Genomic DNA, 22,793 nt, shown 5'->3' with positions numbered 1-22,793 from the left:
TGACATATCGCGTGCCCCGAGCTCCGAAATTCCGAAATGTCCGGATCGTTACTTACATGGTCAGCGTCCGCTGGTCGAGGAACACGGCCAAATCTCGAAGCTTGAATCCCTAAAGCTTACTTAACGTAAACGCGTTACGTCACTTCACGTGATGATAGATGTTCCCAGGATGGGTTCCCACCTGGCTGCAAGTTAACGCAGCGGTGAAGGACGGCTTTGAATATGTAAGAAATGCCAAAGTCAGCACGAAGAAGGTTTTAGCCAATGTGCTTGGAGTCGACTAGCGTAGACCGCGGCTGTCGTTTGGCCGTCGTCGCGATCCGGTGTGTGATGGCCGGGTGTAACGGAGCAAGTAGCACATATATTAGCACACAGAAGCGTAAAGCCAATCACGAATACATCCCAAGGAGAAGAGCAAAAGCAGCGAGACCAGGAAACGATTTCTACGCAAAATGGATGCCAGCGTCGTGGAAGGCCGACAATAGTCTGAGAGATAAGTCAGCATCATCGCAATACTTGTACCAGGTGAAGGGCGGCGTGACGAACATGAGCAGGTCATTTACGGTCATCTTTGCGGCACGGTTCTCCGAGTTTTGCGTCTCATCGAGGACTTTCTGCACCACGTTTTTGATGTCGAAGTCGTCCTCGACGATCTAAAAAAAAAACGATCGTGAGCATGCCTAACGATGTAAAAAAAAAAAAGGCCCAGCGATCTGCCGTACCTGATCGCGCTCAGAACACCACGTCCTATAGTTCTTCTCCAGCATCTCCATCACGCCCTTCGCCTGGAAATTCGCGTGTACGGTCTTGTGCCTCCGCCCGAAGATGATCCGCGTCAGCCCGTCGAACTCCTCGAACCGCACGGGCGGCGGCGGGTCGAGCGGCACGATCCGGACCACGCTGCTCTCCACGTTCGGCGCCGGGCGGAAGTTGTTCTTGCCGACCTTCATGATGTGGTCGACCTTGGCGTAGAGCTGCACGTTCGCGGAGAGCCGGGACCAGAGGTCCGTCCCGGGTTGGGCGACGAGGCGGAGCGCGAACTCGCGCTGGAACATGAGGATGGCGACGCGGAAGAGGGGGCGGTGCGAGAGGAGGCGGAAGACGAGGGGAGAGGAGATCTGGTAGGGCGTGTTGGAGATGCAGACGTCGAAGTAGGGCAGGTCGGCTTTGACGAAGTCGCCGATCATGATGGATAGTTTTCGCTGTTCGGGTCTGCGGGACCGCGTGAGCGAGCGCCTAGGGCAAAGAACGAGTCTGCGCTACGCACTTTCCCTGCACTCGTTTTGTGAGCTCTGCGGCCATGCGAGGATCCATCTCCACCGCTGTAACATGTTTTGCTTTTTCCAATATCCGCACCGTTAGATTACCGGTACCAGGGCCGACCTCGAGCACCTGATCCGTCGGCCGCAAGTTTGCCTAGGATCGTCGATTCAGACCGGGGTCGACTTTGAACGTCGAATATCGGCTATACCTTATCTACAATTCTACGCTCAATCAGAAGTGTCCAGTGGTATCCAAAAGTTCGACACTCACTCACCCCTGTGCAACTAGCGGGTTTTTGAGGATATGCTGTCCGAACCGTTCGGTATTGAAGATGGGGTTGTGCACCGCGCTAGACCCAGCACCGTCCGAGCTCTCCTTCGCCGCCGCCTTCTTCGCCGAAGGCTGGTGCGCGCGTATGAAGCGATCTGAAGTTGCGCGAGGCATCGTAGCAAGGGTTTGCAAGAGGCTGGTGTTGTAGCCTTCTAAGGCCGAAGAAAATGTGCGTGCCGATCCTGCCGAAGCGCGAAGGCACTTGCCGAAACGGGTTCCGCGCGAGTCCTCCCGGTCCGGGACCACTGCGGGGCTCCGGTTTGCTTGACATTATCGCCCGCGTCGACCAAACCCTTGTGGCTCTCCAGCAATCATGATAAGCACAACGAAGATAATATCTCGTTTGTCCCGACCAGCGGTACCGTTCCCTGGTCTCCTCAACAACAGCTGGCGCATATACCGCCGCAGATCACATTCGCATAGAAGCATGTCGACCATCGGGTGGTACGGTTTTGGTAACATGGGTGAGCAATATCATCGCGTCGATGTAGTGAGCGGCTCTGATACCAAGTCGTTCTGAAGGCGAAGGAATGGCCATGAACCTCCAAAAGCACCTCGCGGCTACCAAAGCGACCCCTCTCCTCGTCTACAACCGGTGGGTACGTACTCCGACGGTGTTGTTGAGAACATCGCTCACTTGACACGGCCATAGGACTACCTCGCGAACGGACGCGATCGTGGCCGCGGGCGCTAAACCGGCCCCGTCGCTCTCGAGCTTGGTATCTTCCTCTGACATCGTCTTCACCTGCCTCACGAACGACGCTACGGTCACTTCCGCGTACGAAGATATCGCTCGGAACGATGGGCTACAGGGCAAGGTCTTTTGCGACTGCTCCACGATTCATCCGGACACCTCGCGGTCGATCCAAGCCTTGCTCGCGAAACGGCGAGCCGGGTTCGTTGCGGCGCCGGTATTCGGTGCGCCTCCAGCCGCCGCCGGTGCGTCCTTGATGTCAAAAATCGCAAATCAACTCCTCTGACCAGCTTTATACAGCCGCGAAGCTCATCTTTGCTCTGGCCGGTCCCCCGGAGTACGTCGCCAAGATCAAGCCATATACAGAGGGCGTCATGGGTAGGAAAGTGATAGAGATGGGTGAAGATGGTAAGCCCCCTCATGCATCCGGCACTGCGCGTGTACTGACCCAGATCGGCTAGTCGGAAACGCTGGGTTAATGAAGATCACGGTAATGCCCGGGTCAGCCCTATCCATCGCCGCATTCGACTGATGAGAAGCGTTCCTGCGAAGGGCAACATATTCGTCATGACCGTGAACGAGTCGCTCGCGGAGGCGCTCACCTTTGCGGAGAAGTCGGGTTTAGGGCCCGAAAGGATCCACGACTTCGTGCAGGCCATGTTCGCGGGCACGCCGTACGAGCTGTATTCTAAGAAGATGCAGGCGGGTCAGTGGGTCGCTAAGGATGGTTCGTGGATTTTGCGTGCCAGGCTACCTTGAAGGCTCGTCTGACCCCAACTCTCGCTGTCTTCATAGGCGAAAAGCCCGGATTCAGCGCGCCGAACGCGCTAAAGGACATCAACCATTGCTTATCGTGCGTGTCATGTTAATTGCGACCTCATGGGTTGAGGATCTTACGCCTTCGTCAGTCTTGCGAAAGAATCCGGTGCTAGGATCCCTATCCTCGAAGCCGCTCAGAGGTCAGCCCTTCGTCGTGACCGGTCTGATAAAAGGTCCATTGCTGACGTTTTCTCTCATGCGCGTCAGGCATCTTAGTGCTGCTCTCGAAAAGCACGGAGAACAGGCTGATGTGAGTGCGATGTATGGCGCTGCTAGGGAGGAAGCTGGACTACCGTTCGGGCCTTCATGAGCTCTACTAAGCCTCGATGCACCTCGAACTTGAAGTGACGAGCGGGAAAATCATACGGTTGTGGAGGTTCAAAGAAGTTACCGACTTCGATCACTTGAAACCGTGCGATGGCCAGGTTGTGTTTCTTCCGCCCTTGTCCAATTTCTTGGTTTCTCTGCGCTGTTGACTCCAGCGACCAGCGGTTACACGATTTGGGACATACCTTCCCGGATTGTGCCTACCACGCCCAGTTGGGACACCGAGCTTCTAAACAGCTTGAACATACTCCGGTCTCCTCAACTTCCGTCTCCATAACTTCCGTTTCCTTTCTGCGGCAATCATATCTTCCCGCCTCTTGGTTTCTTGCTCACCGTTGTGGTGTGTGCTCCCACGCGGGCTCGACTCCGCACAGTTCAAAGAACTCGGAGGCGCATTTGCCGCGCGCCTCTCTCTCTGCTGAGTTGATGCCAATGGATGCAATACGCAGAATGTATACATTCGCGACAGCGCTCGTCTATAAGCGACCCTTCGTCGATGCCTTCCCTTCGACCTCCTGCGAATCCTCGGAGAAGGTCTTGGCCCCGCGGCGTACAGCGATCCGTGCCTGTGACTGTGAAGCTGTCCCGTCGATAACCCCTGTTGGGACCGCGACGGAATCAGCCGCATGGTAATTCATGGGGGTACTACCAGAGCATACGCCTTCGAAGGCTTCGCATACGGTGCGACATGTTGAAGCCGGTTCTAAGCTCGCCTCTGCGATTAAAAAAAGGCGACTACATTCAAATTGCTCCATTCATCAACGTTGTAGCACCTCAACCTCCTCTCTTCCCCATACCCAGTTAATCTTCAGACCAGGCAGTGCTGTTTCCAATGCTGTTAGCCAGCCTTCGGCGAGCCTCGCATGCATCACACAATTGATATGCAACTCCCTCAACCGACCATCGACAACACGATCCCTCAAGGCCGCGCCGAATGCTTTGATCTCCTCTCTAGCTTCCGTCGCTGGAAACGCGCGCATATCTCCCGGCCGCGTGTGGATATCACCATCCGTCAGCACTAACGTATGCATGTTCGGAAGCACGGAATCGGCATGTCCTTCGACAGGAGCCAAAAACGCTACCATCTCCGATAAGTCCCAGCCGATCGCGTTGATGCGTACCGTATGCACGCTCGTCATTTTCTTGGTGACAGCCAGCCATTCGGTATTCCGTCTTTCGGTATGCAAATCGACGACGAGGGTGGAGACAGACAGCGCCGCGAACGGATCCCGGATCCAGGCAAGGTGCGCCGCCACATCTTTTGCGGGCATGCTTGGCAACAGGAGCTCCGAATGCGCGCTCGCGGCACCTTGCGACATGAACGCCCGCAACTCGACGTCCCAGATCCCTTTCGACTCCTCGCGGCAGGCTATCTTCATCACAGCGTATCGAGGCGGCGCGGCGGCCGGGTCAAGAGAGATCTCGCGCTCGAAGACGAGCTGCCAGAGCTGGAGCCAATCCGCAGGCTGTGGTATCTCGACATCTTTGTGGAGTATCGACGGTCTAAGGGCTAGACCAACTCGACAGGTGACCGGCAGGCGGAGCAGGCGAAGGACAAATCTCGCTGCGCGGAAGTCCTGATGGGCGATGTCGAGATGTGCCATGCGCGGGTACACTATCGCGTGCACTTGTCGTATATCGTCCTCAGTGGTCCAGGAGGGAAGCGAGTCCAAAAGTGCAAGCTCCTGCAACTGCGGATGTCGGGCGAGGAGGTTGGCGATTTGCCCCAGGTCACCGATGACATTTCCAGCGTAGTTGGTCGGAATGTCGACCCAGACGTCTTGCAGGTCCATCTCCACCTCAAGACTTCGCAGATCGCGAGGTGACTGCAGCATGGCCGAGCTCCAGTCGATGCTACTCTTCGCGTACGCCAGCGATCGAAGTTTTGACCAGTCGAACTCGGCGAGCGTGTCCGGTGGGTCGGACATCCGACAGGAGCGCAGATGTGGGAGATAAAGGGTCATGGCGCGACGCAAGTCCTCCTTTTTTTTCTCGTAACCATGCATGATCAGACTCTCCACGCGAGGAGTCACGCTGCATGCATCCGTCGTCGAGCCTTTCGATGGTTGCGGCCAAATCTTCAGAGCCATGTTACCGGGGCCCAGTGGTTGTTCGTAATTGATATAAAGTCGTAGAGGTGCTGATTCTGCCCGACGCATCATTGCCATGGTACCGCCGTAGTCCTTCCAACTGGTTTTTAATTTGAGATTCACTTCGGACCAGAGAACACGGCAGCCGAGGGCCACGGCGCGCCAGTGACATGAGACATGAGTGACGCGGATCCAGTGCCGGTCTGGCGGTTCCATAGGATCGTACTGGTGATTATTTCGCACGACGATGAAGATAGCGCTGAGAACTTCGGATGGAAGACGATTGATAGGAAGCGTCATGTTCCTTTGTCGTAACGAGTTCAGAAGGTCTAGGGCCAAACGTGCAGATTGAGCCGCAAAGTCTTGCCAGTGTGCGACCTCAGCGCTCGGTTGCTCAAGTCTGGCTGTATTGTATCGGGGGCGTTTGGTGGCGGGACCATAGCCATTGTACGCTCCTAGCGTGGTGCATCGACACGATGTGCAGTGCGGTTCGGTGAGTGGGTGGCGTGATGTAGGCGCGCGACGTTTACACCCAACGTGAACACTTTGCAGCATCCCCTTTGACATCAGCTGCAGGGAATCGCAATCACTGTAGGTAGCACGCACGGATCATCCACCTCCTGCTCTCCCAATCCGTCGTTCTGAGCCCTTGCTTTGCTGATGGGATGACGCTTTCTCTTCGGCGTTGGGTTCACGGCCTTCTTTCCAGCTTGTACAACTTGACGCCTGGATCGTGTATCATTCCTCCTCGTTATGTTGCTAGATTGGACGGCGCCTCCTGTGCGCGGTCGTAAATTATATGGTTGCTTGCCGTTCATAGGTGCGTAATGTGCGGTGATGAAAGGGGAAATGCGATGTGGCCAGTCAGACATTGGCATTTTATAAACGGACTATCGAGTGCTGAATTCGTTGCGCTATTGTCTAGTGCTCCGATCGCGCTATTGTTCTCAGGGCGTATCTACAGCCGGCTTTCATGACAGTATTGTTGCAATTGATACTTTTGCGCGTACAACCTTGCGATTACCAGAGATAATAACAAGCAGGGTCATACCACCGAAACTGTATGTCGACGCCTGGCAACCCCGCCTTCAAGATATCCAACCACTCCTCCCGAAACACCTCATTCTTCCGGAAGGAGCTCAACCGTAACTCTTTCAGGGCGCCGCCATTTCCTGCGGCGCGCTCGGTCAATAATGCGACGAACGGCTTCACCTCTATCTCTATTTCTTTCGCTTTCTGTGCGGGAGAAAGGCTCGAGGGGTCATCGCCAAAGTCAACGCCTTGAAGGAGGATCGTATTTAGGTTGGGAAAGTAGCGCCGCTCCTTCGTGAGGTTTCGAAAGAACGTTGCGAACGTGGCCAGAGACCGGGGCCATCGCTGATGCGGCAGGATGAGAGTACGAACGTGCCTCATCTTCCTGACGGCGCCTAACCATTCGAGGAACCGCCGATCCAGGTGGAATCCGATCGACAACGAGAGTATGTCCACTTTCACGGGCGCGAAGGCTTCCTGGAACTGCGCTAGGCGATCCCTGATGCTCGGACCCTCGGGGTGCGGTATGCTTATGAGGGTATGTTTCGTGAATTGATTCCTCCGAAAGGTTACCTCCAGCTCGAGCGCGAAAGGATGCGGTTTGTGCAGGGACTCGGGGAAAGTCAGGTACATCTTCCTGTACCGTTGCCCGACGGGGAAGACAATACGCCACAGATGAAGGATATCGTCAGCGGTAGGAATCGCAGCAACGGACCCGCCTTCCGTCCCTACGATCTGGAGAGAGGCCCTGCAGGTTTGAGGCAGCTGTAAACGGCGGAGGAGGAAAACTACAGATCTGACATCGTACTCGAAGATGCTTAAGGATCTCAGGTGGGGTAGGGTGATAGGGGATTCGGATGTTTGCGAGGCGGGGACCTCCTTCCATGGAGGGAGGGTGCGACACAGATCCAGATGCTCTAACTGTTGGTTGCGCTCGAGGACGGCGACAACGTCTTCCAGGTCGCCAGAGATGGGGACTTTGTATATGTCGACTTCGATTACGAGTACGCGGAGATTTGACAGACTCCTCATAAGCTCCGAATCCCAACTCAAGGAGGGCGCTGCGGACACTTTCAGAACCTTGAGTTTGGGGAGGATCACCTGTAGAAGGGCGACTGAGGGCCAGGATACGTCATATGATAGCAGCTCCGAGGCATGTTGAGAAACCAGCCGGCAGAGCTGGTCCGATTCGGACGTGCGCCCATCGACACGGACGCTTGCCAAGCGGGGAGGAGAACCATGTACGCCTTTTTCGAGCGCTTCAAGCAGCGCTGTCTTCGCTACGGCGAGCGCTTTACGTGATCTCCATTCATCGGGGACATAGAGGTGCAGGGGTGTAAAATGTGCGCGGCGCATGAATTCTAGGGATGCGGCGGGTTGAGAGAGGATCAAGCGAGACCAGAGGGTATGGTCGGAGAGGGCCGTTACGCGCCAGTGATAGCAGACTTGAGAGACCTTGATCCAGTGTATATACTCCGGGTTTCGTACAAGGAGGAATATGCGACGAAGGAGGGCGTCTGGGAGAAGGTTGATAGGTGCCATATAATTCCTCTGCCGATGGAGTTTGAGGAGGTTCTCTTGCACCAGCAGCCGAGAAACACGATCCTTCGCCGCTCTTGCGATGTCGATAGTTGATCTCTGATTCAGTCGGCGCCGTTTGGTAGGGATCGGTTCGACATCAATAAGAAGACACGCGCATGTTTCGCAATGGCACTGAGACGCTGGGGTGACGTGGGAGAGCGAACGGCGACGTTTTCTTCCGGGGACGTCTGACAATCTGGAAGACGATACGAAGTCAGTTTACAGACGAAGGACAAAATTAGCGAGCGACGCACTGAGTGCTCGCCGAACCCGTCAATCTATGGAATGGGTGGCCAGCACAGGCCGCGTTAATCACTTCGATAGATTGGGTCAGGGTCCGCGACGCAAATTCGACGGATGCGGGTTGCCCGTTGGCAGCATCGATCATGTTCGGCACCTCCTTCAAGTTCCTCATTGCAAGATCAAAATTGGAGACGAGGGCGCTGCCCAGGCGGATAATCGCAGTGGAGCAAGCCGGAGGCGTTCTTGCATCCCGAGTAATCGAAGGGCTCCGTTGTCCAACCTGAGCCACCCGAGTGCGTGTAGTGGTCTTTTGCTCCGCGTGCGGCTTCCTTGCTCGCAGGTTGTACGGATGGTTGGTGGCCATGGTAGGGAAAGTCGGTATGATGGCTCAAGGCGCGATGGTTGAGGTGCGGTTGGAAAGAGAAATCGCCTCGGACCTGCTTGTCTCAGGGAATGGAACGAAAGGATTTGATCGGTATCCCGACCATCTGTCCTATTGTTCTAGCACTGCACAGATGCGGCCACGAACGCGGTTCAGCCACACCAAGCGGTTTAGATTTCGAGTCTATCATTTTCTCGGGATGATAGTACTTTTCAACGCCAGAGCATGAAGAAATCCTGTTTGGAGTTCGGACGCGTCGTCGCAGCTGGCTGAGCTGCAGTGCTGGACCGTGGACGGACCTGGGGGCTCTAAGTCACCTGATCGTAGCACGCGAGCCAATTTCAAATTGACCTTGACCTTTTGTTTTCTTCGAGGAAACGCTCTCATCCGTCCTCCCAAGAGACTCATTAGATCGACAGTTACCGGATGTCTATTGGAAATCACACTCTTGCCGTCGGGCTCATGTTCAGAAGCACTGGCTTAGGCTTGAAATGACGTCTGACCGGAGCGTCTCCGGGGAGGCATCTCGGCAAATGACGATGTCCACCATGAAACTCCCGTGCAGCTTTACGCGCCGGATGCGTTTCCAATGCCAGCATGGGATAATGCCAACACCTATTCTTGCGGATGGCTCTATGATTTGCTCGCCGCGGTCGACGGCGGTGAGCGGCAATGTATCTCCGTCGAATACTTAGAAAGTACGGAAGTCATTTGGCAACACGAGGCGGTTGTCATGTCGCAAATTGCGCTCTTATTGCTAAACCATTGGATATGCTCCATTTGATACTATGGTAAGTAAAGGGCACCACGCTCCGTTACTGATCGCGGAGAACCACCGCCCCCTCATTATCAGTCCAGAACCTATCTTTCAGTATCCGCTGAGGAAGAAAAAGACGTCCGTGAAGATCTCTGGCTGAGCGCGTTGATCCTGGACGACGTTTCGTGCGGGCTCAAGCGGGCTCGATCAGGTGGTCCGACAACTTTGCCATCAAACATCCGGGCCCAAAAATGTCCATCCCAGAGCATAAGGAAGAGCGTAATATGGCGTCGGTCTATTTTATATAACATTGCTACCCGTTACTTGGGATGATGTTCCGCATCGAGGCTGATTAGAGATTACTAAGGTCCGAACGGCAGCCCAGCTTCCTCCCTCGCTGCGCCGTACATCGCGCTGACGTCGGCCTGTTCCCCGTGCTTTTCGAAAGCGGCAGTGAGGTGTCTAATCGAACAAAAGAGAGAACGTCAGCGAGGACGCTAACATTGGACATGGGCGTGACTGAGATATCACACCTCTTAGCAGCTTCGAGGATGTACATCCGGACGCCGGACGCCTCAGCGAGACTATGAACACGTCATTCCCACATTCGACAAATGTAAAGCGCCGCGATACGCACGCTAAGCAGTGGTTGATGTCCTTCAGCCCATGCGGCGCGCTGCCCGCAGGCTTCTCACCTATGAGCACAACGAAAGTTCGGATTTATGAGCTTTCAGCGTGGAACGAGGAGGTAGTACACGAACCGTCCTTGGCGACCCATAGACGCGCCTGTATCCTCTTCGAGTAGTTCTCGTACGGCGAGCCCGGGAACATGGTCTGTACGAATTCGTGAACCCTGTCCGGCCCTAAACCCGATTTCTCCGCGAGGGTAAGTGCTTCGGCGAGGGACTCGTTCACGGTCATGATGAACATGTTGCCCTACGGTTCGTGAGTTGAATGTGAAGGTGACCGTAACTGACTCTCCGTACCGTAACCTTCATCAATTCGGCATTGCCAACTAGTTCAACGGGATTAATGCATGGGGAGATGCAGAGCAAGTGAGAAGAGCTACCGTCTTCACCCATCTCTAACACCTTCCTGGCCGTGACGCCTTCCGTGTATGGCTTGATTTTAGCCACGTGCTCCGAACGGCCGGCCAAGGCAAACACGAGCTGGGCAGCTGCATCGCGCTAGTCAAAAAGGCTAGTATCAAGGCATCGAATCTAGATTGACGCACCGGCAGCCCAGGCAGGAGCCCCAAAAACCGGAGCCGCAACGAAGCCAGCTCCACGTTCGGCGAGCCTGGCTTGAATCGATCGCGCGGTGTCCGGGTGCAGCGTCGCACAGTCGCAGAAGACCTTTTCCTGTAGCCCCTCGGTTTGCATGATATCTTCGTACGCCGCGGTCACCGTCGCATCGTTCGTGAGGCAGGTAAAGATAATGTCGGAGGACGATACTAGGCTCGACACCGACGGGGCGAGTTTAGCGCCAGCCGCAATGACGGCGTCTGTTCGCGAGGTAGTTCTATGATCGCGTATCATGGGCGATGTCGTCGCGAAGATATCTAAACGCCCACTTACCGGTTGTATACGATGAGAGGGTTTCCGCCCGTGGCCGTGAGGTGCTTCTGAATGTTCATGGCCATCGCGGCGCCTGCACGCAAACGTGAGCATTCGAACCTGAAGAGCACGTCACATACGTCATACTCACCGATGTTACCGAAACCGTAGAATCCGACGGTCGGCATAGTTCTAAGCCGATATGTTACGAGAGAGTGCGTGTACTGGGTGTTGTTGAGGAGATCCGAGGACGATGCTGATGTCGACCATAACCAGAGAGGTAATATACGTGGAGTGTCGGAATAATGGGGCCCGGGATGTTGCTTGTATGACTACCTGGTTGTCTTCTTTGAGTGGGTGCTGCACAAGTCCGGACATTTGCTTCCGGGATGCCTTTGCATGACGGACGCCAGATACCGCGCCTGACAGGAGCGCAGAGTCCCAGGCTCGTTTACCTCCGCTTCTTGGCGGTCATCCTGCTTACATGCGTTCTATTAGTCAGCCTTGCACCCACCGCAATCGAAGCCCCTCCAAAGGTCTATCTGGTAGTACGAGTCGGAAATGCATCTATCCGAGTTGTACATATATCCCTCTGTGATGCTTTAATGCCTTCGTCGACTCAAGAGCCATTCTTGAATACTCACAGTTCCACAACGTTCGTGTATCCAGATACCTGCTAGGCGTGGATCGGTGTGCTGGTGCCGCCGCGTTCCGGAATGTGCGCTGCACTTCCGATGTTGACGATACCTCCACTATCTGTAGAGGATCTTTGAACCTCTTCGCAAGGCCCGTCGTCTAAAGGGACAGGTCACCATTTTGTGTCGCGAGCGAGGGATTGGGAGGATAGGGTTTCCTGCTATGATGCCACCGACGCGTCTGCTCTATATGTACATGGCAGCTACACCGCCGTCGGGGAACTATCGCCGACGTCACAGTCCCTCTGCACAATCCGAGACTTTGGCAATCTACCTACCTACCTACCTACCTGATAAGTAGGCGCCGATGCTGAGTTCGAATCGCAGGGAGGCGCTACTGGGACTTCGTCGGCAATTTACCTACCTATTTACCTTACTCCAGGGCACCTGGCATCCAGACTACATAGCATGTCCAGGAGACCATCATGAATCGTGCAGCTTTACGCAGCGAAAGCCGGCTTGTCTACCCAGCGTTGATCCAGTGCTATGTAGCATGGGATACCTGTTCCCGCGGAGTAGCTATATTTGATCTCGGGTTCGTTTCGCCGTGGTGGGCAGTGGTGAACGGCAACATGTTCCTCATCGAAAAATAGCAGTAAGTACACAGGTAGGTAGGTAGGTAGGTATATTTCCGGCGCGGTCCCAATAGCGGAACAACCGGTTGCCGCACCGCACGTCAATACGCGCGGCTCGGCGCACACAGTGCATCCACGGCCCCCGTGAGCTGTTATACAGCCGACACGCCGCTTCAGCACTGGTGCAGGTAAACTAGGTACATGTATGTGCTACTATGTGCAATACATTACCTAGCGGCGGCCCACTTCAGCCGTCGTCGCGTGTCAATACAGGGACTTCCGATAGTGCAGGACGATTGGAAAACGAAGTCATTTGGCAACACGAGGCGGTCGTCATGTCGCGAGGTTCAATGCTGAACCCTTAGACAGATAATCTGATGCCATAGTCAAGGGAGCGCCCGCTTCGCTACTGCACGCGGCGTGACCGCGGAGCATGGCAATCCATCTCGCTCACTATTAATCAGGCAAAACACAGCCAGCGAGAATCCGTCGAGGAAGGAGGGCGTGCGCATCACTGCGTCGAAGGAGACGACGGATGGCGGGTGATGGATCACGGTCCCTGACGCCCTCACCAATGCTGATCATCAGCTGAAACCAGTGATCGAAATTCTGTACCAATTCGGCTGGATGAGCACGAAGGAATGAACGATGTGTAGTTGTAGTAACTGCCGACGCAAGGCAGGCAGCAGACGCCATACGGAGCCTTTGAGGTGCTCCATGGATGGCTTGTGGTCAGAATGAGCGTGGACTGGTCGGCCGGCGGACGGCATCGGGGAGACAGATCATGTAGATCCCCGCGAATCGAACAGCGTATATTATTACGTCGCGTGCCTGGTGCCGTTGATCCGGTGCAGGCGGGGATACGGCGTTCAGCACGTCCAGGACGGATGTCTTACAAGGGGCTGAGGTCGAGGACGATGGAGGACGCGACGGAACTTCAGGGGAGGATGAGATAGACAACACATGGAATGGAGGAGGTTGTGACCGGGGACGGAGCGGAGGCCGGAACAGGTATCGTCGAGCGCGTGGACGGTATTCTTAGAACTCTCTCTTCGTCCCACGCCTGCCGGGCACGGACCTGTTTGTATAAGAGCCGATCTCGCAACAATGACCGGTTCCATCTTTCCCCTTTCCCCACTTCGCTGCCCCTCTGTCTGCTGTTCCTCGTGGTTGCCGCCTAGCGCGTCACAGGATTTACTACGAACGCCTGACCTGGTGTCTTTTCCGATCCCTTTCAGCAATCAAGCTCACACAGCACCGCGCTCTTTGCACGCTACTGGTCCTTCTTAATCCCATCTTTTATCATCAATCATGTTCAACAAGACTCTCTTGGTCGCTTTCCTTTCTCTCTCTTTCACGGCTTTCACGGCATCGGCTGTTCCCCTCGGTCAACGGGGTGTGGTCGAGGAGACTATCTGTGCTGTGCGTATTCTCGGGACTCGAACCATATCCGAATGAGGAAATCTGATCGCCGTTTAGACGGTCCCTGTCACCGTGTATGCGACAGCTACTGTGACCGTCACGACCGACAACTCTGCGGCTACTAGCGCGTCTACCGACAATTCGTCGTCTTCGAGCTCCAGCTCGTCCGGCTCGGATTCGAACTCGAACTCGAACTCTGGCTCAAGCTCTTCGAGCTCGTCGTCCAGCTCTTCTTCTTCGAGCTCGTCCAGCTCGTCCAGCTCGTCGTCCAGCTCGAGCTCTTCCAGCTCCAGCAACTCGAGCAGCAGCCACAAGGGCCACCACCACAAGGGCGGCAACAGCAACAACAGCGGCTCCAGCAGCAGCAGCAACAACAACAGCGGCTCCAGCAGCTCGACTACCACCGCTACCGCCGCGGACTCCTCGTCTACGGACGCTTCGTCGACCACCACCACTGCTGCCGCATCGGTATGTCGAGTTTCATCAATGCTTCGTCGATTACTCTAACACCATTTCCTGATCAGTCTTCCTCCAACGTTGCGGTCGACAACTCGTCTGGTTCCAGCAGCTCGTCCAGCGATGCGAGCGGCATCCAGTCCTCGCTGACGCTCGACCCGTCCGTCCTCGCCACCGGCTTCGAGAACGACGGCCAGGACGTGCCCGCCGCGGGTCAGGTTGCCTCGCTCACCTCGAGCAACAACTTCATCAACTTCTGCGCCGGCCAGACGATCACCAACGGCAAGCAGATCACCAACGGCTCCTGCAACCCGGCGCCGATGGGCCAGATCCCGGCGCAGACGCTCATGCCCTCGTCCAAGTTCACCTTCCCGACCAACTTCGGCACGATCAAGGCCAACACCGCGTTCACCATCTCCATGGCCATCTCCAACCTCGAGACGGGTCACTTCGTGAACGCGCAGGAGAACTACTTCGCGGCGCCCCAGCAGCTCAACTCGGCGGGCATCATCCAGGGCCACTCGCACGTCGTCGTCGAGCAGCTCCAGAGCCTCGACCAGACCACGCCTCTCGACCCGACCAAGTTCGCGTTCTTCAAGGGTCTCAACGACGCTGCGGTCAACGGCGTCCTCACCGCTGATGTCACCGCTGGTCTTCCCGTCGGCTTCTACAAGGTCTCGTCCATCAACTCGGCGTCCAACCACCAGCCCGTCCTCGCCCCCGTCGCCCAGCACGGTTCGCTCGACGATGCTGTCTACGTGAGTCGCACCCCGAAACAAGTTGTTCATCAATTCTCCGAAAACTGACATGATTCCTCGTCTTTCCAGTTCTCGGTGACCGAAGACGGCGTCGCGGCTGGCAACTCGACCGCTGCCGCCAACTCGACGGCAGCTGCGACCGCCTCCGCCGCCGCCAACTCCACCGCTGTCATCTCCTCGTCCGCCGCCGCCAACGCCACCGCCGCGATCTCCTCGTCCGCTGCCGCTAACGCCACTGCCTCCGCCGTTTCAGCCTCCGTCACCGGTTCCGCCGTTTCAGCCTCCGTCACCGGCTCCGCCGTCTCCGCGTCCGTGACCGAATCTGCCTCGGCCTCGGCCTCCGCCGCCGCCACCAAGGGCGCCAAGGACTCGAAGACTGCCTCGGCTGCCGCCTCGTCTTCCGCCGCCGCTTCGTCCAGCGCCGCCGTCTCCAGCTCTGCCGCTGCATCGTCCTCTGCCGCTGCATCGTCCTCTGCCGCAGCGTCCGAGACCGCATCCAGCTCTGCCGCTGACGCGACCGCGACCGAGGCTGCCAAGGCGGACAAGGCCGATGCCAAGGACGGCAAGAACTGAAGAAAGGGAAGGAAAATAGAATAATCGATGGCGCCTTTTCGACCTCGATTTTCACTACCAGATGCTCTCCTAATGATTGATGATACCAACCAGTGTGCTTGCATTATTTCGCGCTTCACATCTTGTGCTCGTGTTTTCTTTTCCGTTCATTGATCTCAACCTGTACTGTCACTACTTGCCAACGCTTGACGTCGTTCGCATGTGTGGTCTCTTATTATTTCTTGGTCTGTGCTGGCTTCGTAATAGCTCTCAGAGGTCTCGATGCAATTGATTTGGGGAAACGACCATTGAGGCGTGTGAGGATGAGACGACACATGCATCCAAGCCTGGAAGTCGAGGGCAACAAACGCAATTCAGTGCGAAACAAAACGCCCCTCCCAATACGCCTACGTACTCGCGGACGCTCTTGTTGCACGTCACCGACTATTGAGTTCCTCAATATCCTGCTAAATGTCGTACATGCCTAAATCTGGAACACAATCTTCTCCGCGCTGACCTTCCCACTCTTCATGTACTCGAAACCGTCCTTCACCGCGTCGAGACCTCCCGGCCACAGCTTAATCTGACAGGGCTTCACTTTACCGTTTGCGAGCTACAACCCCGCAGGAATGTTTGGTGAGCCACTCCGCGCAAGATGATATGGTACGACGTACCAGTTCAGTGATCTTGGGCATCCAGCCGACCATTTGCTCCCGGTCCTCCGGGATTGCGGGCAGCGCCCAGCCCGTCGGCATTGTGAACGCCTTGCCGAGTGCGGTATACAGCATAGTGCCTTGACGCCGTTTCAGTGAGCGAAAGCCGGGAAGGCGGTTGGCAGAATACGCACCCTTCATCTCGACATCGTCTCGCAAGGCCTGGACGCTTGGATCCACCAAGAACGTGGTGACCAACTTTCCGGGCCCGGAACCGAACGCCCGCACCGTCTTCTCCTGCGTCTCGGCCGTGCCGTACGCGTCCAGTGCGAGCGCGAGGGTCCCACCCGTCGCCTCTTTGATTTTCTGCGACACGTCGGGGTCGTTGTAGTCGAATACGGCGTCGGCGCCGAGCGAGGTCAGCAGGTCAAAGTTCGCGGGCGAGGCGGTGGCGACGACGCGATAGCCGGCGAGGTGAAGGAGCTGCACTGCGAATATGCCGACGGTCGTGGCGCCGGAGAAGACGAGGACCCAAGGCGTGGGCTGCGCGGAGACCGTAGATGGATAGCCGACCAGACCGAGGTTGTTCGGGTGGAACAGCCCCTGAACCGCGGTGCAAAATCTGCAAGATACCCGTGATAGTTGAGCGAGCATCGAAGGGAGACGAATATGCGCATCTACCCAACAGTGACGGTAGCGGCTTCCTCGTACGACGTTCCCTCAGGGATATGCCAAACGAGTTCGGCGTCGGCCTTGACGTACTCCGCGAACGCGCCACGGTCCTTGTACTGCGCGCCGTGCACGAAGCCCGCGACGCGGTCGCCCGTCTTCACGTCCTTGACGCCTTCCGCGACCTGAACGACCTCTCCAGCGAACTCGCAGCCCACGATGACGCCAGGCTCGGCGAGGAATGAGGCGCTCTTCCAGTCGGTCGGATTGAGCCCAGCTGCAAGGACGCGAACGAGGATCTCGCCCGGCTCGGGGCGCGGGGTGGGTATTTCCTGCACGGATACGGTGTGTTCTGACGCGCTGAGGAGGGCGCGCATGGTGGACGGTATGAGAGAAGACATGCTGAGTGGAATGAGGATGATCGTGTTCTGTTGCGCATATTTATACTCCTAGTCCTCATAGTCCTTGTCGACGTCTGTGACAAAGCATCTGCTGCGTCACTATAGTAAGTGGGACGAGAGGGGCGTTCTATGCGGGTCAATCCCGCGTTGTGCGCAGGCTCGTGTGCATGGATCCTGTGTCCGGGAGTCGATATGCTTCTATGCAGCAAACGATTAGCGCGCGCATGTTAGGTATAGGAAGGATCAGACTCACCGAAGACAACATCTTTTGAGGGTGATTATTGACTTCCTTCGACGGCATTCATGAACGCAGAGAACAGGCGAGAGCAGCAACGTAGTCCAGGTAGGTTACTCTTGTGCTGCTCGACAGACAAATACCCAAGTGGTATGTGAAAGGGGCTATCGCCAATTGCGTAGATGGGTGGATGCACGAAACCCATCCGACCCATCCTCCGGCTTCGGACCAATCGCGGTCCGGCACTAGATGATCACGTGGAGTTGGCGTAACGGGTTCCAGCCTGCTTACGTATCATTAGCGCACTATCGCTTCAGATTGGGCAGAATCCGGGAAAAAGCAGCTATCGGAGGCATGAAATACTTACCTACGCTTGTTTGTGTATCCCGCCATCCAGCCCACTGCATTTGTGTTGATCGGATTTTCTCCTCTTTATGATACATTGTCATCAATGTTCAGTGAATTACTTGCCTTATTATTACTGCCTCATGACGGACTCGAGGCTGCGATCCCGAGAAGATCAATGGGACGCGTCGCGACGCGCCTGGTCGCTGTCCGGTCCAATCCGGAGCGATCACGTGCGGTGGCGTCACGCGATTTGGTCCACGGTCGTTGTGGCTTCGCTAGAACGCGACTGAGATATCCTCCTTACCGTACCTTCTCCCCCTCAATCCCATCTTTTCTCCGTGGAAACGGTCTCTCGATAAGCCGACAGGATGCCCGGACCACGGAACTCGAAGAAGAAATCCAAAGCAAAAGCTCAGCAAGCCAAGCGACAGAATGTCAAACCGAACACGAAGGTACCGGTGACAAGCGAAACATTGGCCGCGAAGAACTCGACACTAGATGTCAAATATGCGATAGAAGCCACTGCTTATACTGTTGATAATGACCCAGCCCACGAGGTCTTCGAAGATGCGGAAGACACATCCATGACCATGGAGCGACAGCCACCTGAAGAGACAGCTCGCCATCCGTTGCTGGCCCAGTCGCCGACCCAGCATGAAGCTTTCTTGCAACAGTTACCTCGGAAGAAGAAATGCACCGGGCTTGGCTTCTTGAGCCCCAAGGCTATCAAGCTCACCGAGCCGTGCATCCACGATCCTGGGTCTGGCCCTCGCGTTCGCGATGTGGACATGTTCCTCTCTTCCTACTGGGCAGCACCCGCCTCGCTCGACGACGAGCTTTGTGCTGCGTTTTCTGCACCAGAGGTTCTGGATATGTTGCAAGAAATGCCTGGTCTGGGCAAGGAGCTGTCATCGGTAAGCATCTACCCCCGCCCTGAGACGAAAGCGCCGAAGGTCTCCCTTCCCTTCCATGCAGATTCTGTACTACAATCGCTCTCGGAGAACTTCACGTATCTGTCCCGCGTGCAGACGCCTCTTCAATGTCGGCGATGCCCTTAAGCCTCACTTCGAGGACGACACATCACAGCAACCGGGCGCGATGAACGCGTGTCCCCCCGCACCGACCGCCCAGCTTGTTGCAGAACAAGAGCTCAGTGGACTATGTACGTCTTCTCCCTCGTTCATATACGCCGGGGTCGCACGCGAGAACGCCGATTGACGTAATGCTGGCCAGGCTCGCCCGTGTGCTTCATTCTAGCCTTTCTCTCCTCGCTCCCCTCGCCCACGCTCACGCTCGACCATCCTCTCGTGCAGAAGGGCGTCAGGACGACGTGGGGTGCGATCGCGGAGGATATGGACGACGAGATCTGGGATTTGCTGGTCCGTACCTTCACGCCTTCACATATCCCGCACGTCGCTCACGTCGCGCCTTTCTGGCAGGACTCACCGCATGCGGATACAGCAAACAACGGCGAACACGAAGGACTCGGTCTGCTGCTCAAGATGACACGGATGCACGACCTTGGGTTGGGCCAGATATGGTTCCCGGAGGAGGACTTCGACGAGGACGCGGACGACGCACGTGGCTCGACCTCGGGATTGGAATCGTCGCCATTAGCCAGCTCGAGTTCGAGCTCGACGGTATCGGGTTCTTCGGCGTCGGCGTCTCCGACGTCCGATCTCTCGCAGATGACGGGGAGTGCAAGTGAATCGTCTGCCCATCCATGGTCCCTGTCCCCGATGCCGTTGGAGTCGGTCTGGATGACCAAGCGACGACACGAAGATCCGGACTACAGTGACGACGAGATGTCGACGGGGAGCTCGATGCCTTACCACGACGCGCGATCTGGCACGTCCGAAGTGGAGGACGGGTATTGGACGTCGGAGGATGAGGACGCGGAGATGTCGTCGGAAGAGGACGAGAGGGGGCGGAGTCCGTACGTCAAGCGTATCGGGACGAGGACGGTGGAAAGCATCGAGCGCGATTCGGGTCGGTGGGCGCATATGGTCACAGAGGATGAAGACGACGAGAGCGAGGAGTACTGGACGAGCGATGACGATGAGCCTCGAGGAAGGAGTAGGGAGGTAAAGCCGATCGGGAACCGTGTGGCTAGCCAGCGCAGTCGACCGGTGGGAGGCGCCGCTGCGGAGACAAGAGTGAAGTAGCGTGCGATGGATGACGACTTGGATGGGATGGGTCGGTTCGTTTCCTCATTGGCGTTACGTGCTTTTCTTTTTTCTTGCGTTCATGGGTTGGATGGTTGTATCGTACGGATGGCCTAATACTTGCAATCACGACCCGCACGACACAACATTTCACTTGATTGTGATGCAGATTGACAGCAGATCCGAAGGCAATGCAAGATCCGATTCCATTTCCGTGTCCGTACAACTTTTATACAACAACTATCGTCAACTGATCGTTACCGTGCCACAAATTCGACCGCCCTCCGCTGAAATGCTTAGGACAGCGAAGGGTTGTTCTCCGCGAAGTATTCGTGGTTATCCGCGTTGTCAATCGCCTCGGTAGGATTGCTCTTCGCGAGCGACTTCGCGGCGCTCTGGCCGTACACGTGGTCGTCCGTGCCGGCGATCTTGGTGAAATGCGAAGACTCATGGATCAGCGTGCCCGCGCGGGAGTCGGTGCCGGTCGTGGTCGTCTCCCAGAATACGTCGCAGAGGTAGACCTTGCCGTAGGTGTCAGGGTAGACGTAAGCGTACGTGTCCGCCTCGTCGCAGGTCGAGCAGTCGTACGTGAAGTCGGCGTAGGAGGCCGAGTTCATGTTGGAGTAGTGGGAGAGGACGGTGGAGTGGCGCTTGGAGGTGTAGGTGCCGAACCAGGTCGTGTAGCGCGGAGTGGAGGCCGTGTTGGTGGAGAGGTAGTTGTACGCGCCCTTGGCGTACGACTGCGCGGCGGTCGCAGCGGAGGAGACCTCGGACTTCTCGGAGGAGGAGCAGCCGACGAAGCTCTCGCGCTTGGTGAGCGTCGGGATCGGGCGCGCGACGGCGAGCTTGCCCGAGACGGCGGCGACGTGAGCGCGCTCGACGTCGGCGTAGAGGGCGACGGCCTGCTTGGTCTCCGGGTCGACATAGTGGAAGAGGTTCGACGGCTCGATGCTGTAGGTGCTGCTACCGGACGAGGTGAAGTTGTAGGCGGCGGAGAGATCGTGCTCGATGGAGACGGAGGCACCTACGCGCGGAGTATGTCAGTCAGGGATACCTTGACGGCGAATACGAAGCATAACGTACCAGGAGCAAGGATCGTGAACGAAGTGTCCTTCTCGGACTCAATCGCCTTGTTCATCGCGTACTTGACCACGATGCCATTGAACGAAGGCGACGCGCCGGTGTGATCGGCAATGCTGAAGGAGTTGGTGGGCGCCTTCCTCAGGACGGAGGAGGGGTTGTTGAGGAGTTTGAGGGTCTCATCACCGGTGTTCTTGACGGTGGTGACGATCTAAAGGCGTTGAATGCCTGGTCAACACGGGTGGCTCGTGAGTTCGCTGGTGTGCTCAACAGACCTTAAGGTTCTCAACATCGGCGACAGATTCGGGGCCGGAGACGCTGAGGGTGAGGCCTCGGGTGGCGGAGACGGCCACCGCGGAGGAGACTAGGGCGAGCAAGGCGGCGCGGAAGAACATGGTGAGCTGCGAGTCGCGAGACAGGTGAGGGTACCAAGACAAGAGCGCCTAGTGACAAGGATCCGTCGGTCTCAGCACGCCCCTTTTATGCGTTCTTGGGTATATCCGGGCGGAATTATCGCGATCCCCGTTTCCGAGACGCAGCTCGTGTCGTGCACATGCATCCTATGTCGTCCGCGCGATGAATAGATACGAGATGGGAATGTTAAGCATGGCTTGATACAAACAAGGAGCGCCAAGAGCAAGAACCGCTCCGGTGCAGCCCTTTTGCGAAGCAGTGAGCAACGCGGAAGAAGTCCATGCACACCGAGAAACGCCCTGCTCCGACATGAAGATGTTGATCACCACGCGCGTATCTTCGTGGCCCGTCGTAACGTTCGGTGTTCCATGGTAGATAACGTCTAGTGAGTCTCGCTCCGGACCAAGTCTGGACTGAGAATTGCTCGCCAATCTATCTGCGACACGAGCATGGTTTCGGATCGCCGAGGGATTTCATCTCGTACTGAGTCTGTCGGCCATCCATGAGTGAAACCTGACGATCCTATGACGGCCCAACGGCAGAGTAGGACAACTGCCTGGTGCCATCGGACGCTGATTTGCTGTCGATTTCGTCGACTGGGCCCTCGAAGGAGAGGAGAAACTAAGAAGCATCAAAGATGCGGTGTCCACGCGGGACGGGAAGGAAACACGTCCTGCCAATACCGTGGGACCACTGACGCATTCCCCGCTAATTCCCCGCACGAAATTCTCTGTTACAGCTCAGGAGCTCATTCGTACGCCGCTTTAAGAAACAAGCACTATTCGGGGCATCCATTCAATACATCCACAAAAGCGCGAGGAGAATGCATGCTCAAGTGAGGGTATGATGTTGATAAATCATCATTTCGGCCCTCGTGTGCAACGCTCTCTCGAACGTCAGGTCGCAGGGACTCTGCTTCGCTGGATCCGCCCTTTGACAAACAATAGAAATAAACTCTCCGGCACCTCCTGTTGTGCCCTTTTTTTTTGTTGGAGACATTCTTCCTGAGTCTTCAATGGAGGCGTTGACCATGATGTCGTCGTGGCAGCTCAGTTGGCCATGAAAGGATTCCAGAGATGCGGTTAGAAGTCAAAATCTCATGCATGGTATATCGATAGTATGTCGGGAACGCTAGAAGGCGATCTCTACCGGTTAGTGCGGGTACGGAAGTCGAGGTTGTGTGCGACGGATTGAATTTCATTTGATGCCACTTGCGCTTGATTCTCCTCCGTTGTGTCCACGGACGGTTGGACCTTACGGGTGAATTAACGACGACAACGCACCACTTGAAGCACA

The 22,793-nt window shown here is 56.3% G+C and overlaps 9 protein-coding genes across 9 annotated transcripts; 3 read left to right on the top strand and 6 right to left on the bottom strand.

Moving 5' to 3' along the window:
- Nucleotides 1–345: 345 nt before the first annotated feature.
- Nucleotides 346–1,707, bottom strand: PUNSTDRAFT_91414 (rRNA adenine dimethylase; the record flags this gene model as incomplete). Its single annotated transcript, XM_007386934.1, has 6 exons — nt 346–486; nt 547–653; nt 723–1,212; nt 1,268–1,416; nt 1,472–1,484; nt 1,538–1,707. The coding sequence occupies 6 exons, from the start codon at nt 1,705–1,707 to the stop codon at nt 444–446; spliced, it is 972 nt and encodes a 323-aa protein (XP_007386996.1). The 3' UTR covers nt 346–443.
- A 169-nt stretch (nt 1,708–1,876) lies between these two features.
- Nucleotides 1,877–3,758, top strand: PUNSTDRAFT_54672 (6-phosphogluconate dehydrogenase family protein). Its single transcript, XM_007386933.1, has 9 exons — nt 1,877–2,057; nt 2,116–2,188; nt 2,246–2,532; nt 2,588–2,695; nt 2,749–2,777; nt 2,840–3,014; nt 3,083–3,140; nt 3,196–3,246; nt 3,314–3,758. The coding sequence occupies exons 1-9, from the start codon at nt 2,021–2,023 to the stop codon at nt 3,414–3,416; spliced, it is 921 nt and encodes a 306-aa protein (XP_007386995.1). The 5' UTR covers nt 1,877–2,020; the 3' UTR covers nt 3,417–3,758.
- A 433-nt stretch (nt 3,759–4,191) lies between these two features.
- Nucleotides 4,192–5,823, bottom strand: PUNSTDRAFT_137291 (uncharacterized protein; the record flags this gene model as incomplete). Its single annotated transcript, XM_007386932.1, has 1 exon — nt 4,192–5,823. The coding sequence occupies one exon, from the start codon at nt 5,821–5,823 to the stop codon at nt 4,192–4,194; it is 1,632 nt and encodes a 543-aa protein (XP_007386994.1).
- A 720-nt stretch (nt 5,824–6,543) lies between these two features.
- Nucleotides 6,544–8,743, bottom strand: PUNSTDRAFT_137290 (uncharacterized protein; the record flags this gene model as incomplete). Its single annotated transcript, XM_007386931.1, has 2 exons — nt 6,544–8,332; nt 8,391–8,743. The coding sequence occupies 2 exons, from the start codon at nt 8,741–8,743 to the stop codon at nt 6,544–6,546; spliced, it is 2,142 nt and encodes a 713-aa protein (XP_007386993.1).
- A 1,049-nt stretch (nt 8,744–9,792) lies between these two features.
- PUNSTDRAFT_145719 (uncharacterized protein) lies at nt 9,793–11,892 on the bottom strand. Its single transcript, XM_007386930.1, has 10 exons — nt 11,719–11,892; nt 11,226–11,666; nt 11,096–11,168; nt 10,753–11,039; nt 10,588–10,695; nt 10,505–10,533; nt 10,280–10,454; nt 10,156–10,213; nt 10,052–10,102; nt 9,793–9,980 (listed from the first exon to the last, which is right to left on the bottom strand). Exons 2-10 carry the CDS (start codon nt 11,260–11,262, stop codon nt 9,881–9,883), a joined length of 918 nt encoding a protein of 305 aa, XP_007386992.1. The 5' UTR covers nt 11,263–11,666; nt 11,719–11,892; the 3' UTR covers nt 9,793–9,880.
- Nucleotides 11,893–14,374: 2,482 nt separating this feature from the next.
- PUNSTDRAFT_31263 (uncharacterized protein) lies at nt 14,375–15,148 on the top strand (the record flags this gene model as incomplete). The annotated part of the gene is made up of 2 exons (XM_007386929.1): nt 14,375–14,980; nt 15,050–15,148. Coding segments are annotated over 2 exons (705 nt in total), but the record flags the coding sequence as incomplete, so codon positions are not given.
- Nucleotides 15,149–16,002: 854 nt separating this feature from the next.
- PUNSTDRAFT_91407 (alcohol dehydrogenase) lies at nt 16,003–17,231 on the bottom strand (the record flags this gene model as incomplete). The annotated part of the gene is made up of 4 exons (XM_007386928.1): nt 16,003–16,145; nt 16,207–16,325; nt 16,380–16,807; nt 16,867–17,231. The coding sequence occupies 4 exons, from the start codon at nt 17,229–17,231 to the stop codon at nt 16,017–16,019; spliced, it is 1,041 nt and encodes a 346-aa protein (XP_007386990.1). The 3' UTR covers nt 16,003–16,016.
- Nucleotides 17,232–18,212: 981 nt separating this feature from the next.
- On the top strand, nt 18,213–20,140 carry PUNSTDRAFT_122223 (uncharacterized protein). The gene is made up of 4 exons (XM_007386927.1): nt 18,213–18,752; nt 18,814–19,000; nt 19,072–19,217; nt 19,278–20,140. The coding sequence occupies exons 1-4, from the start codon at nt 18,423–18,425 to the stop codon at nt 20,001–20,003; spliced, it is 1,389 nt and encodes a 462-aa protein (XP_007386989.1). The 5' UTR covers nt 18,213–18,422; the 3' UTR covers nt 20,004–20,140.
- A 47-nt stretch (nt 20,141–20,187) lies between these two features.
- PUNSTDRAFT_106817 (peptidyl-Lys metalloendopeptidase) lies at nt 20,188–21,879 on the bottom strand. Its single transcript, XM_007386926.1, has 3 exons — nt 21,359–21,879; nt 21,087–21,294; nt 20,188–21,027 (listed from the first exon to the last, which is right to left on the bottom strand). Exons 1-3 carry the CDS (start codon nt 21,476–21,478, stop codon nt 20,300–20,302), a joined length of 1,056 nt encoding a protein of 351 aa, XP_007386988.1. The 5' UTR covers nt 21,479–21,879; the 3' UTR covers nt 20,188–20,299.
- Between the last annotated feature and the right edge of the window lie 914 nt (nt 21,880–22,793).

Source organism: Punctularia strigosozonata, assembly GCF_000264995.1.
Source record: "Punctularia strigosozonata HHB-11173 SS5 unplaced genomic scaffold PUNSTscaffold_12, whole genome shotgun sequence".
NCBI lineage: Eukaryota > Fungi > Basidiomycota > Agaricomycetes > Corticiales > Punctulariaceae > Punctularia > Punctularia strigosozonata.
The sequence above is the reverse complement of the archived record's forward strand: the minus strand, read 5'-3'. Positions and strand labels throughout refer to the sequence as shown.

What these genes read in the sequence shown, in the direction of transcription:
- PUNSTDRAFT_54672 (XM_007386933.1), top strand. Translation starts at nt 2,021, where the DNA reads ATGTCGACCATCGGGTGGTACGGTTTTGGTAACATGG. An exon ending in GTACGGTTTTGGTAACATGG is followed by an intron (nt 2,058 to 2,115) that starts GTGAGCAATATC and finishes GTCGTTCTGAAG; the next exon opens with GCGAAGGAATGGCCATGAAC. An exon ending in CCTCTCCTCGTCTACAACCG is followed by an intron (nt 2,189 to 2,245) that starts GTGGGTACGTAC and finishes ACACGGCCATAG; the next exon opens with GACTACCTCGCGAACGGACG.
- PUNSTDRAFT_145719 (XM_007386930.1), bottom strand. Translation starts at nt 11,262, where the DNA reads ATGCCGACCGTCGGATTCTACGGTTTCGGTAACATCG. An exon ending in CCTCTCATCGTATACAACCG is followed by an intron (nt 11,040 to 11,095) that starts GTAAGTGGGCGT and finishes ACGCGATCATAG; the next exon opens with AACTACCTCGCGAACAGACG. An exon ending in GACATCAACCACTGCTTAGC is followed by an intron (nt 10,103 to 10,155) that starts GTGCGTATCGCG and finishes ACGTGTTCATAG; the next exon opens with TCTCGCTGAGGCGTCCGGCG.
- PUNSTDRAFT_122223 (XM_007386927.1), top strand. Translation starts at nt 18,423, where the DNA reads ATGACCATGGAGCGACAGCCACCTGAAGAGACAGCTCGCCATCCGTTG. An exon ending in ACAAGAGCTCAGTGGACTAT is followed by an intron (nt 19,001 to 19,071) that starts GTACGTCTTCTC and finishes AATGCTGGCCAG; the next exon opens with GCTCGCCCGTGTGCTTCATT. An exon ending in ACGAGATCTGGGATTTGCTG is followed by an intron (nt 19,218 to 19,277) that starts GTCCGTACCTTC and finishes CCTTTCTGGCAG; the next exon opens with GACTCACCGCATGCGGATAC.
- PUNSTDRAFT_106817 (XM_007386926.1), bottom strand. Translation starts at nt 21,478, where the DNA reads ATGTTCTTCCGCGCCGCCTTGCTCGCCCTAGTCTCCTCCGCGGTGGCC. An exon ending in CCGATGTTGAGAACCTTAAG is followed by an intron (nt 21,295 to 21,358) that starts GTCTGTTGAGCA and finishes CAACGCCTTTAG; the next exon opens with ATCGTCACCACCGTCAAGAA. An exon ending in GTTCACGATCCTTGCTCCTG is followed by an intron (nt 21,028 to 21,086) that starts GTACGTTATGCT and finishes CTCCGCGCGTAG; the next exon opens with GTGCCTCCGTCTCCATCGAG.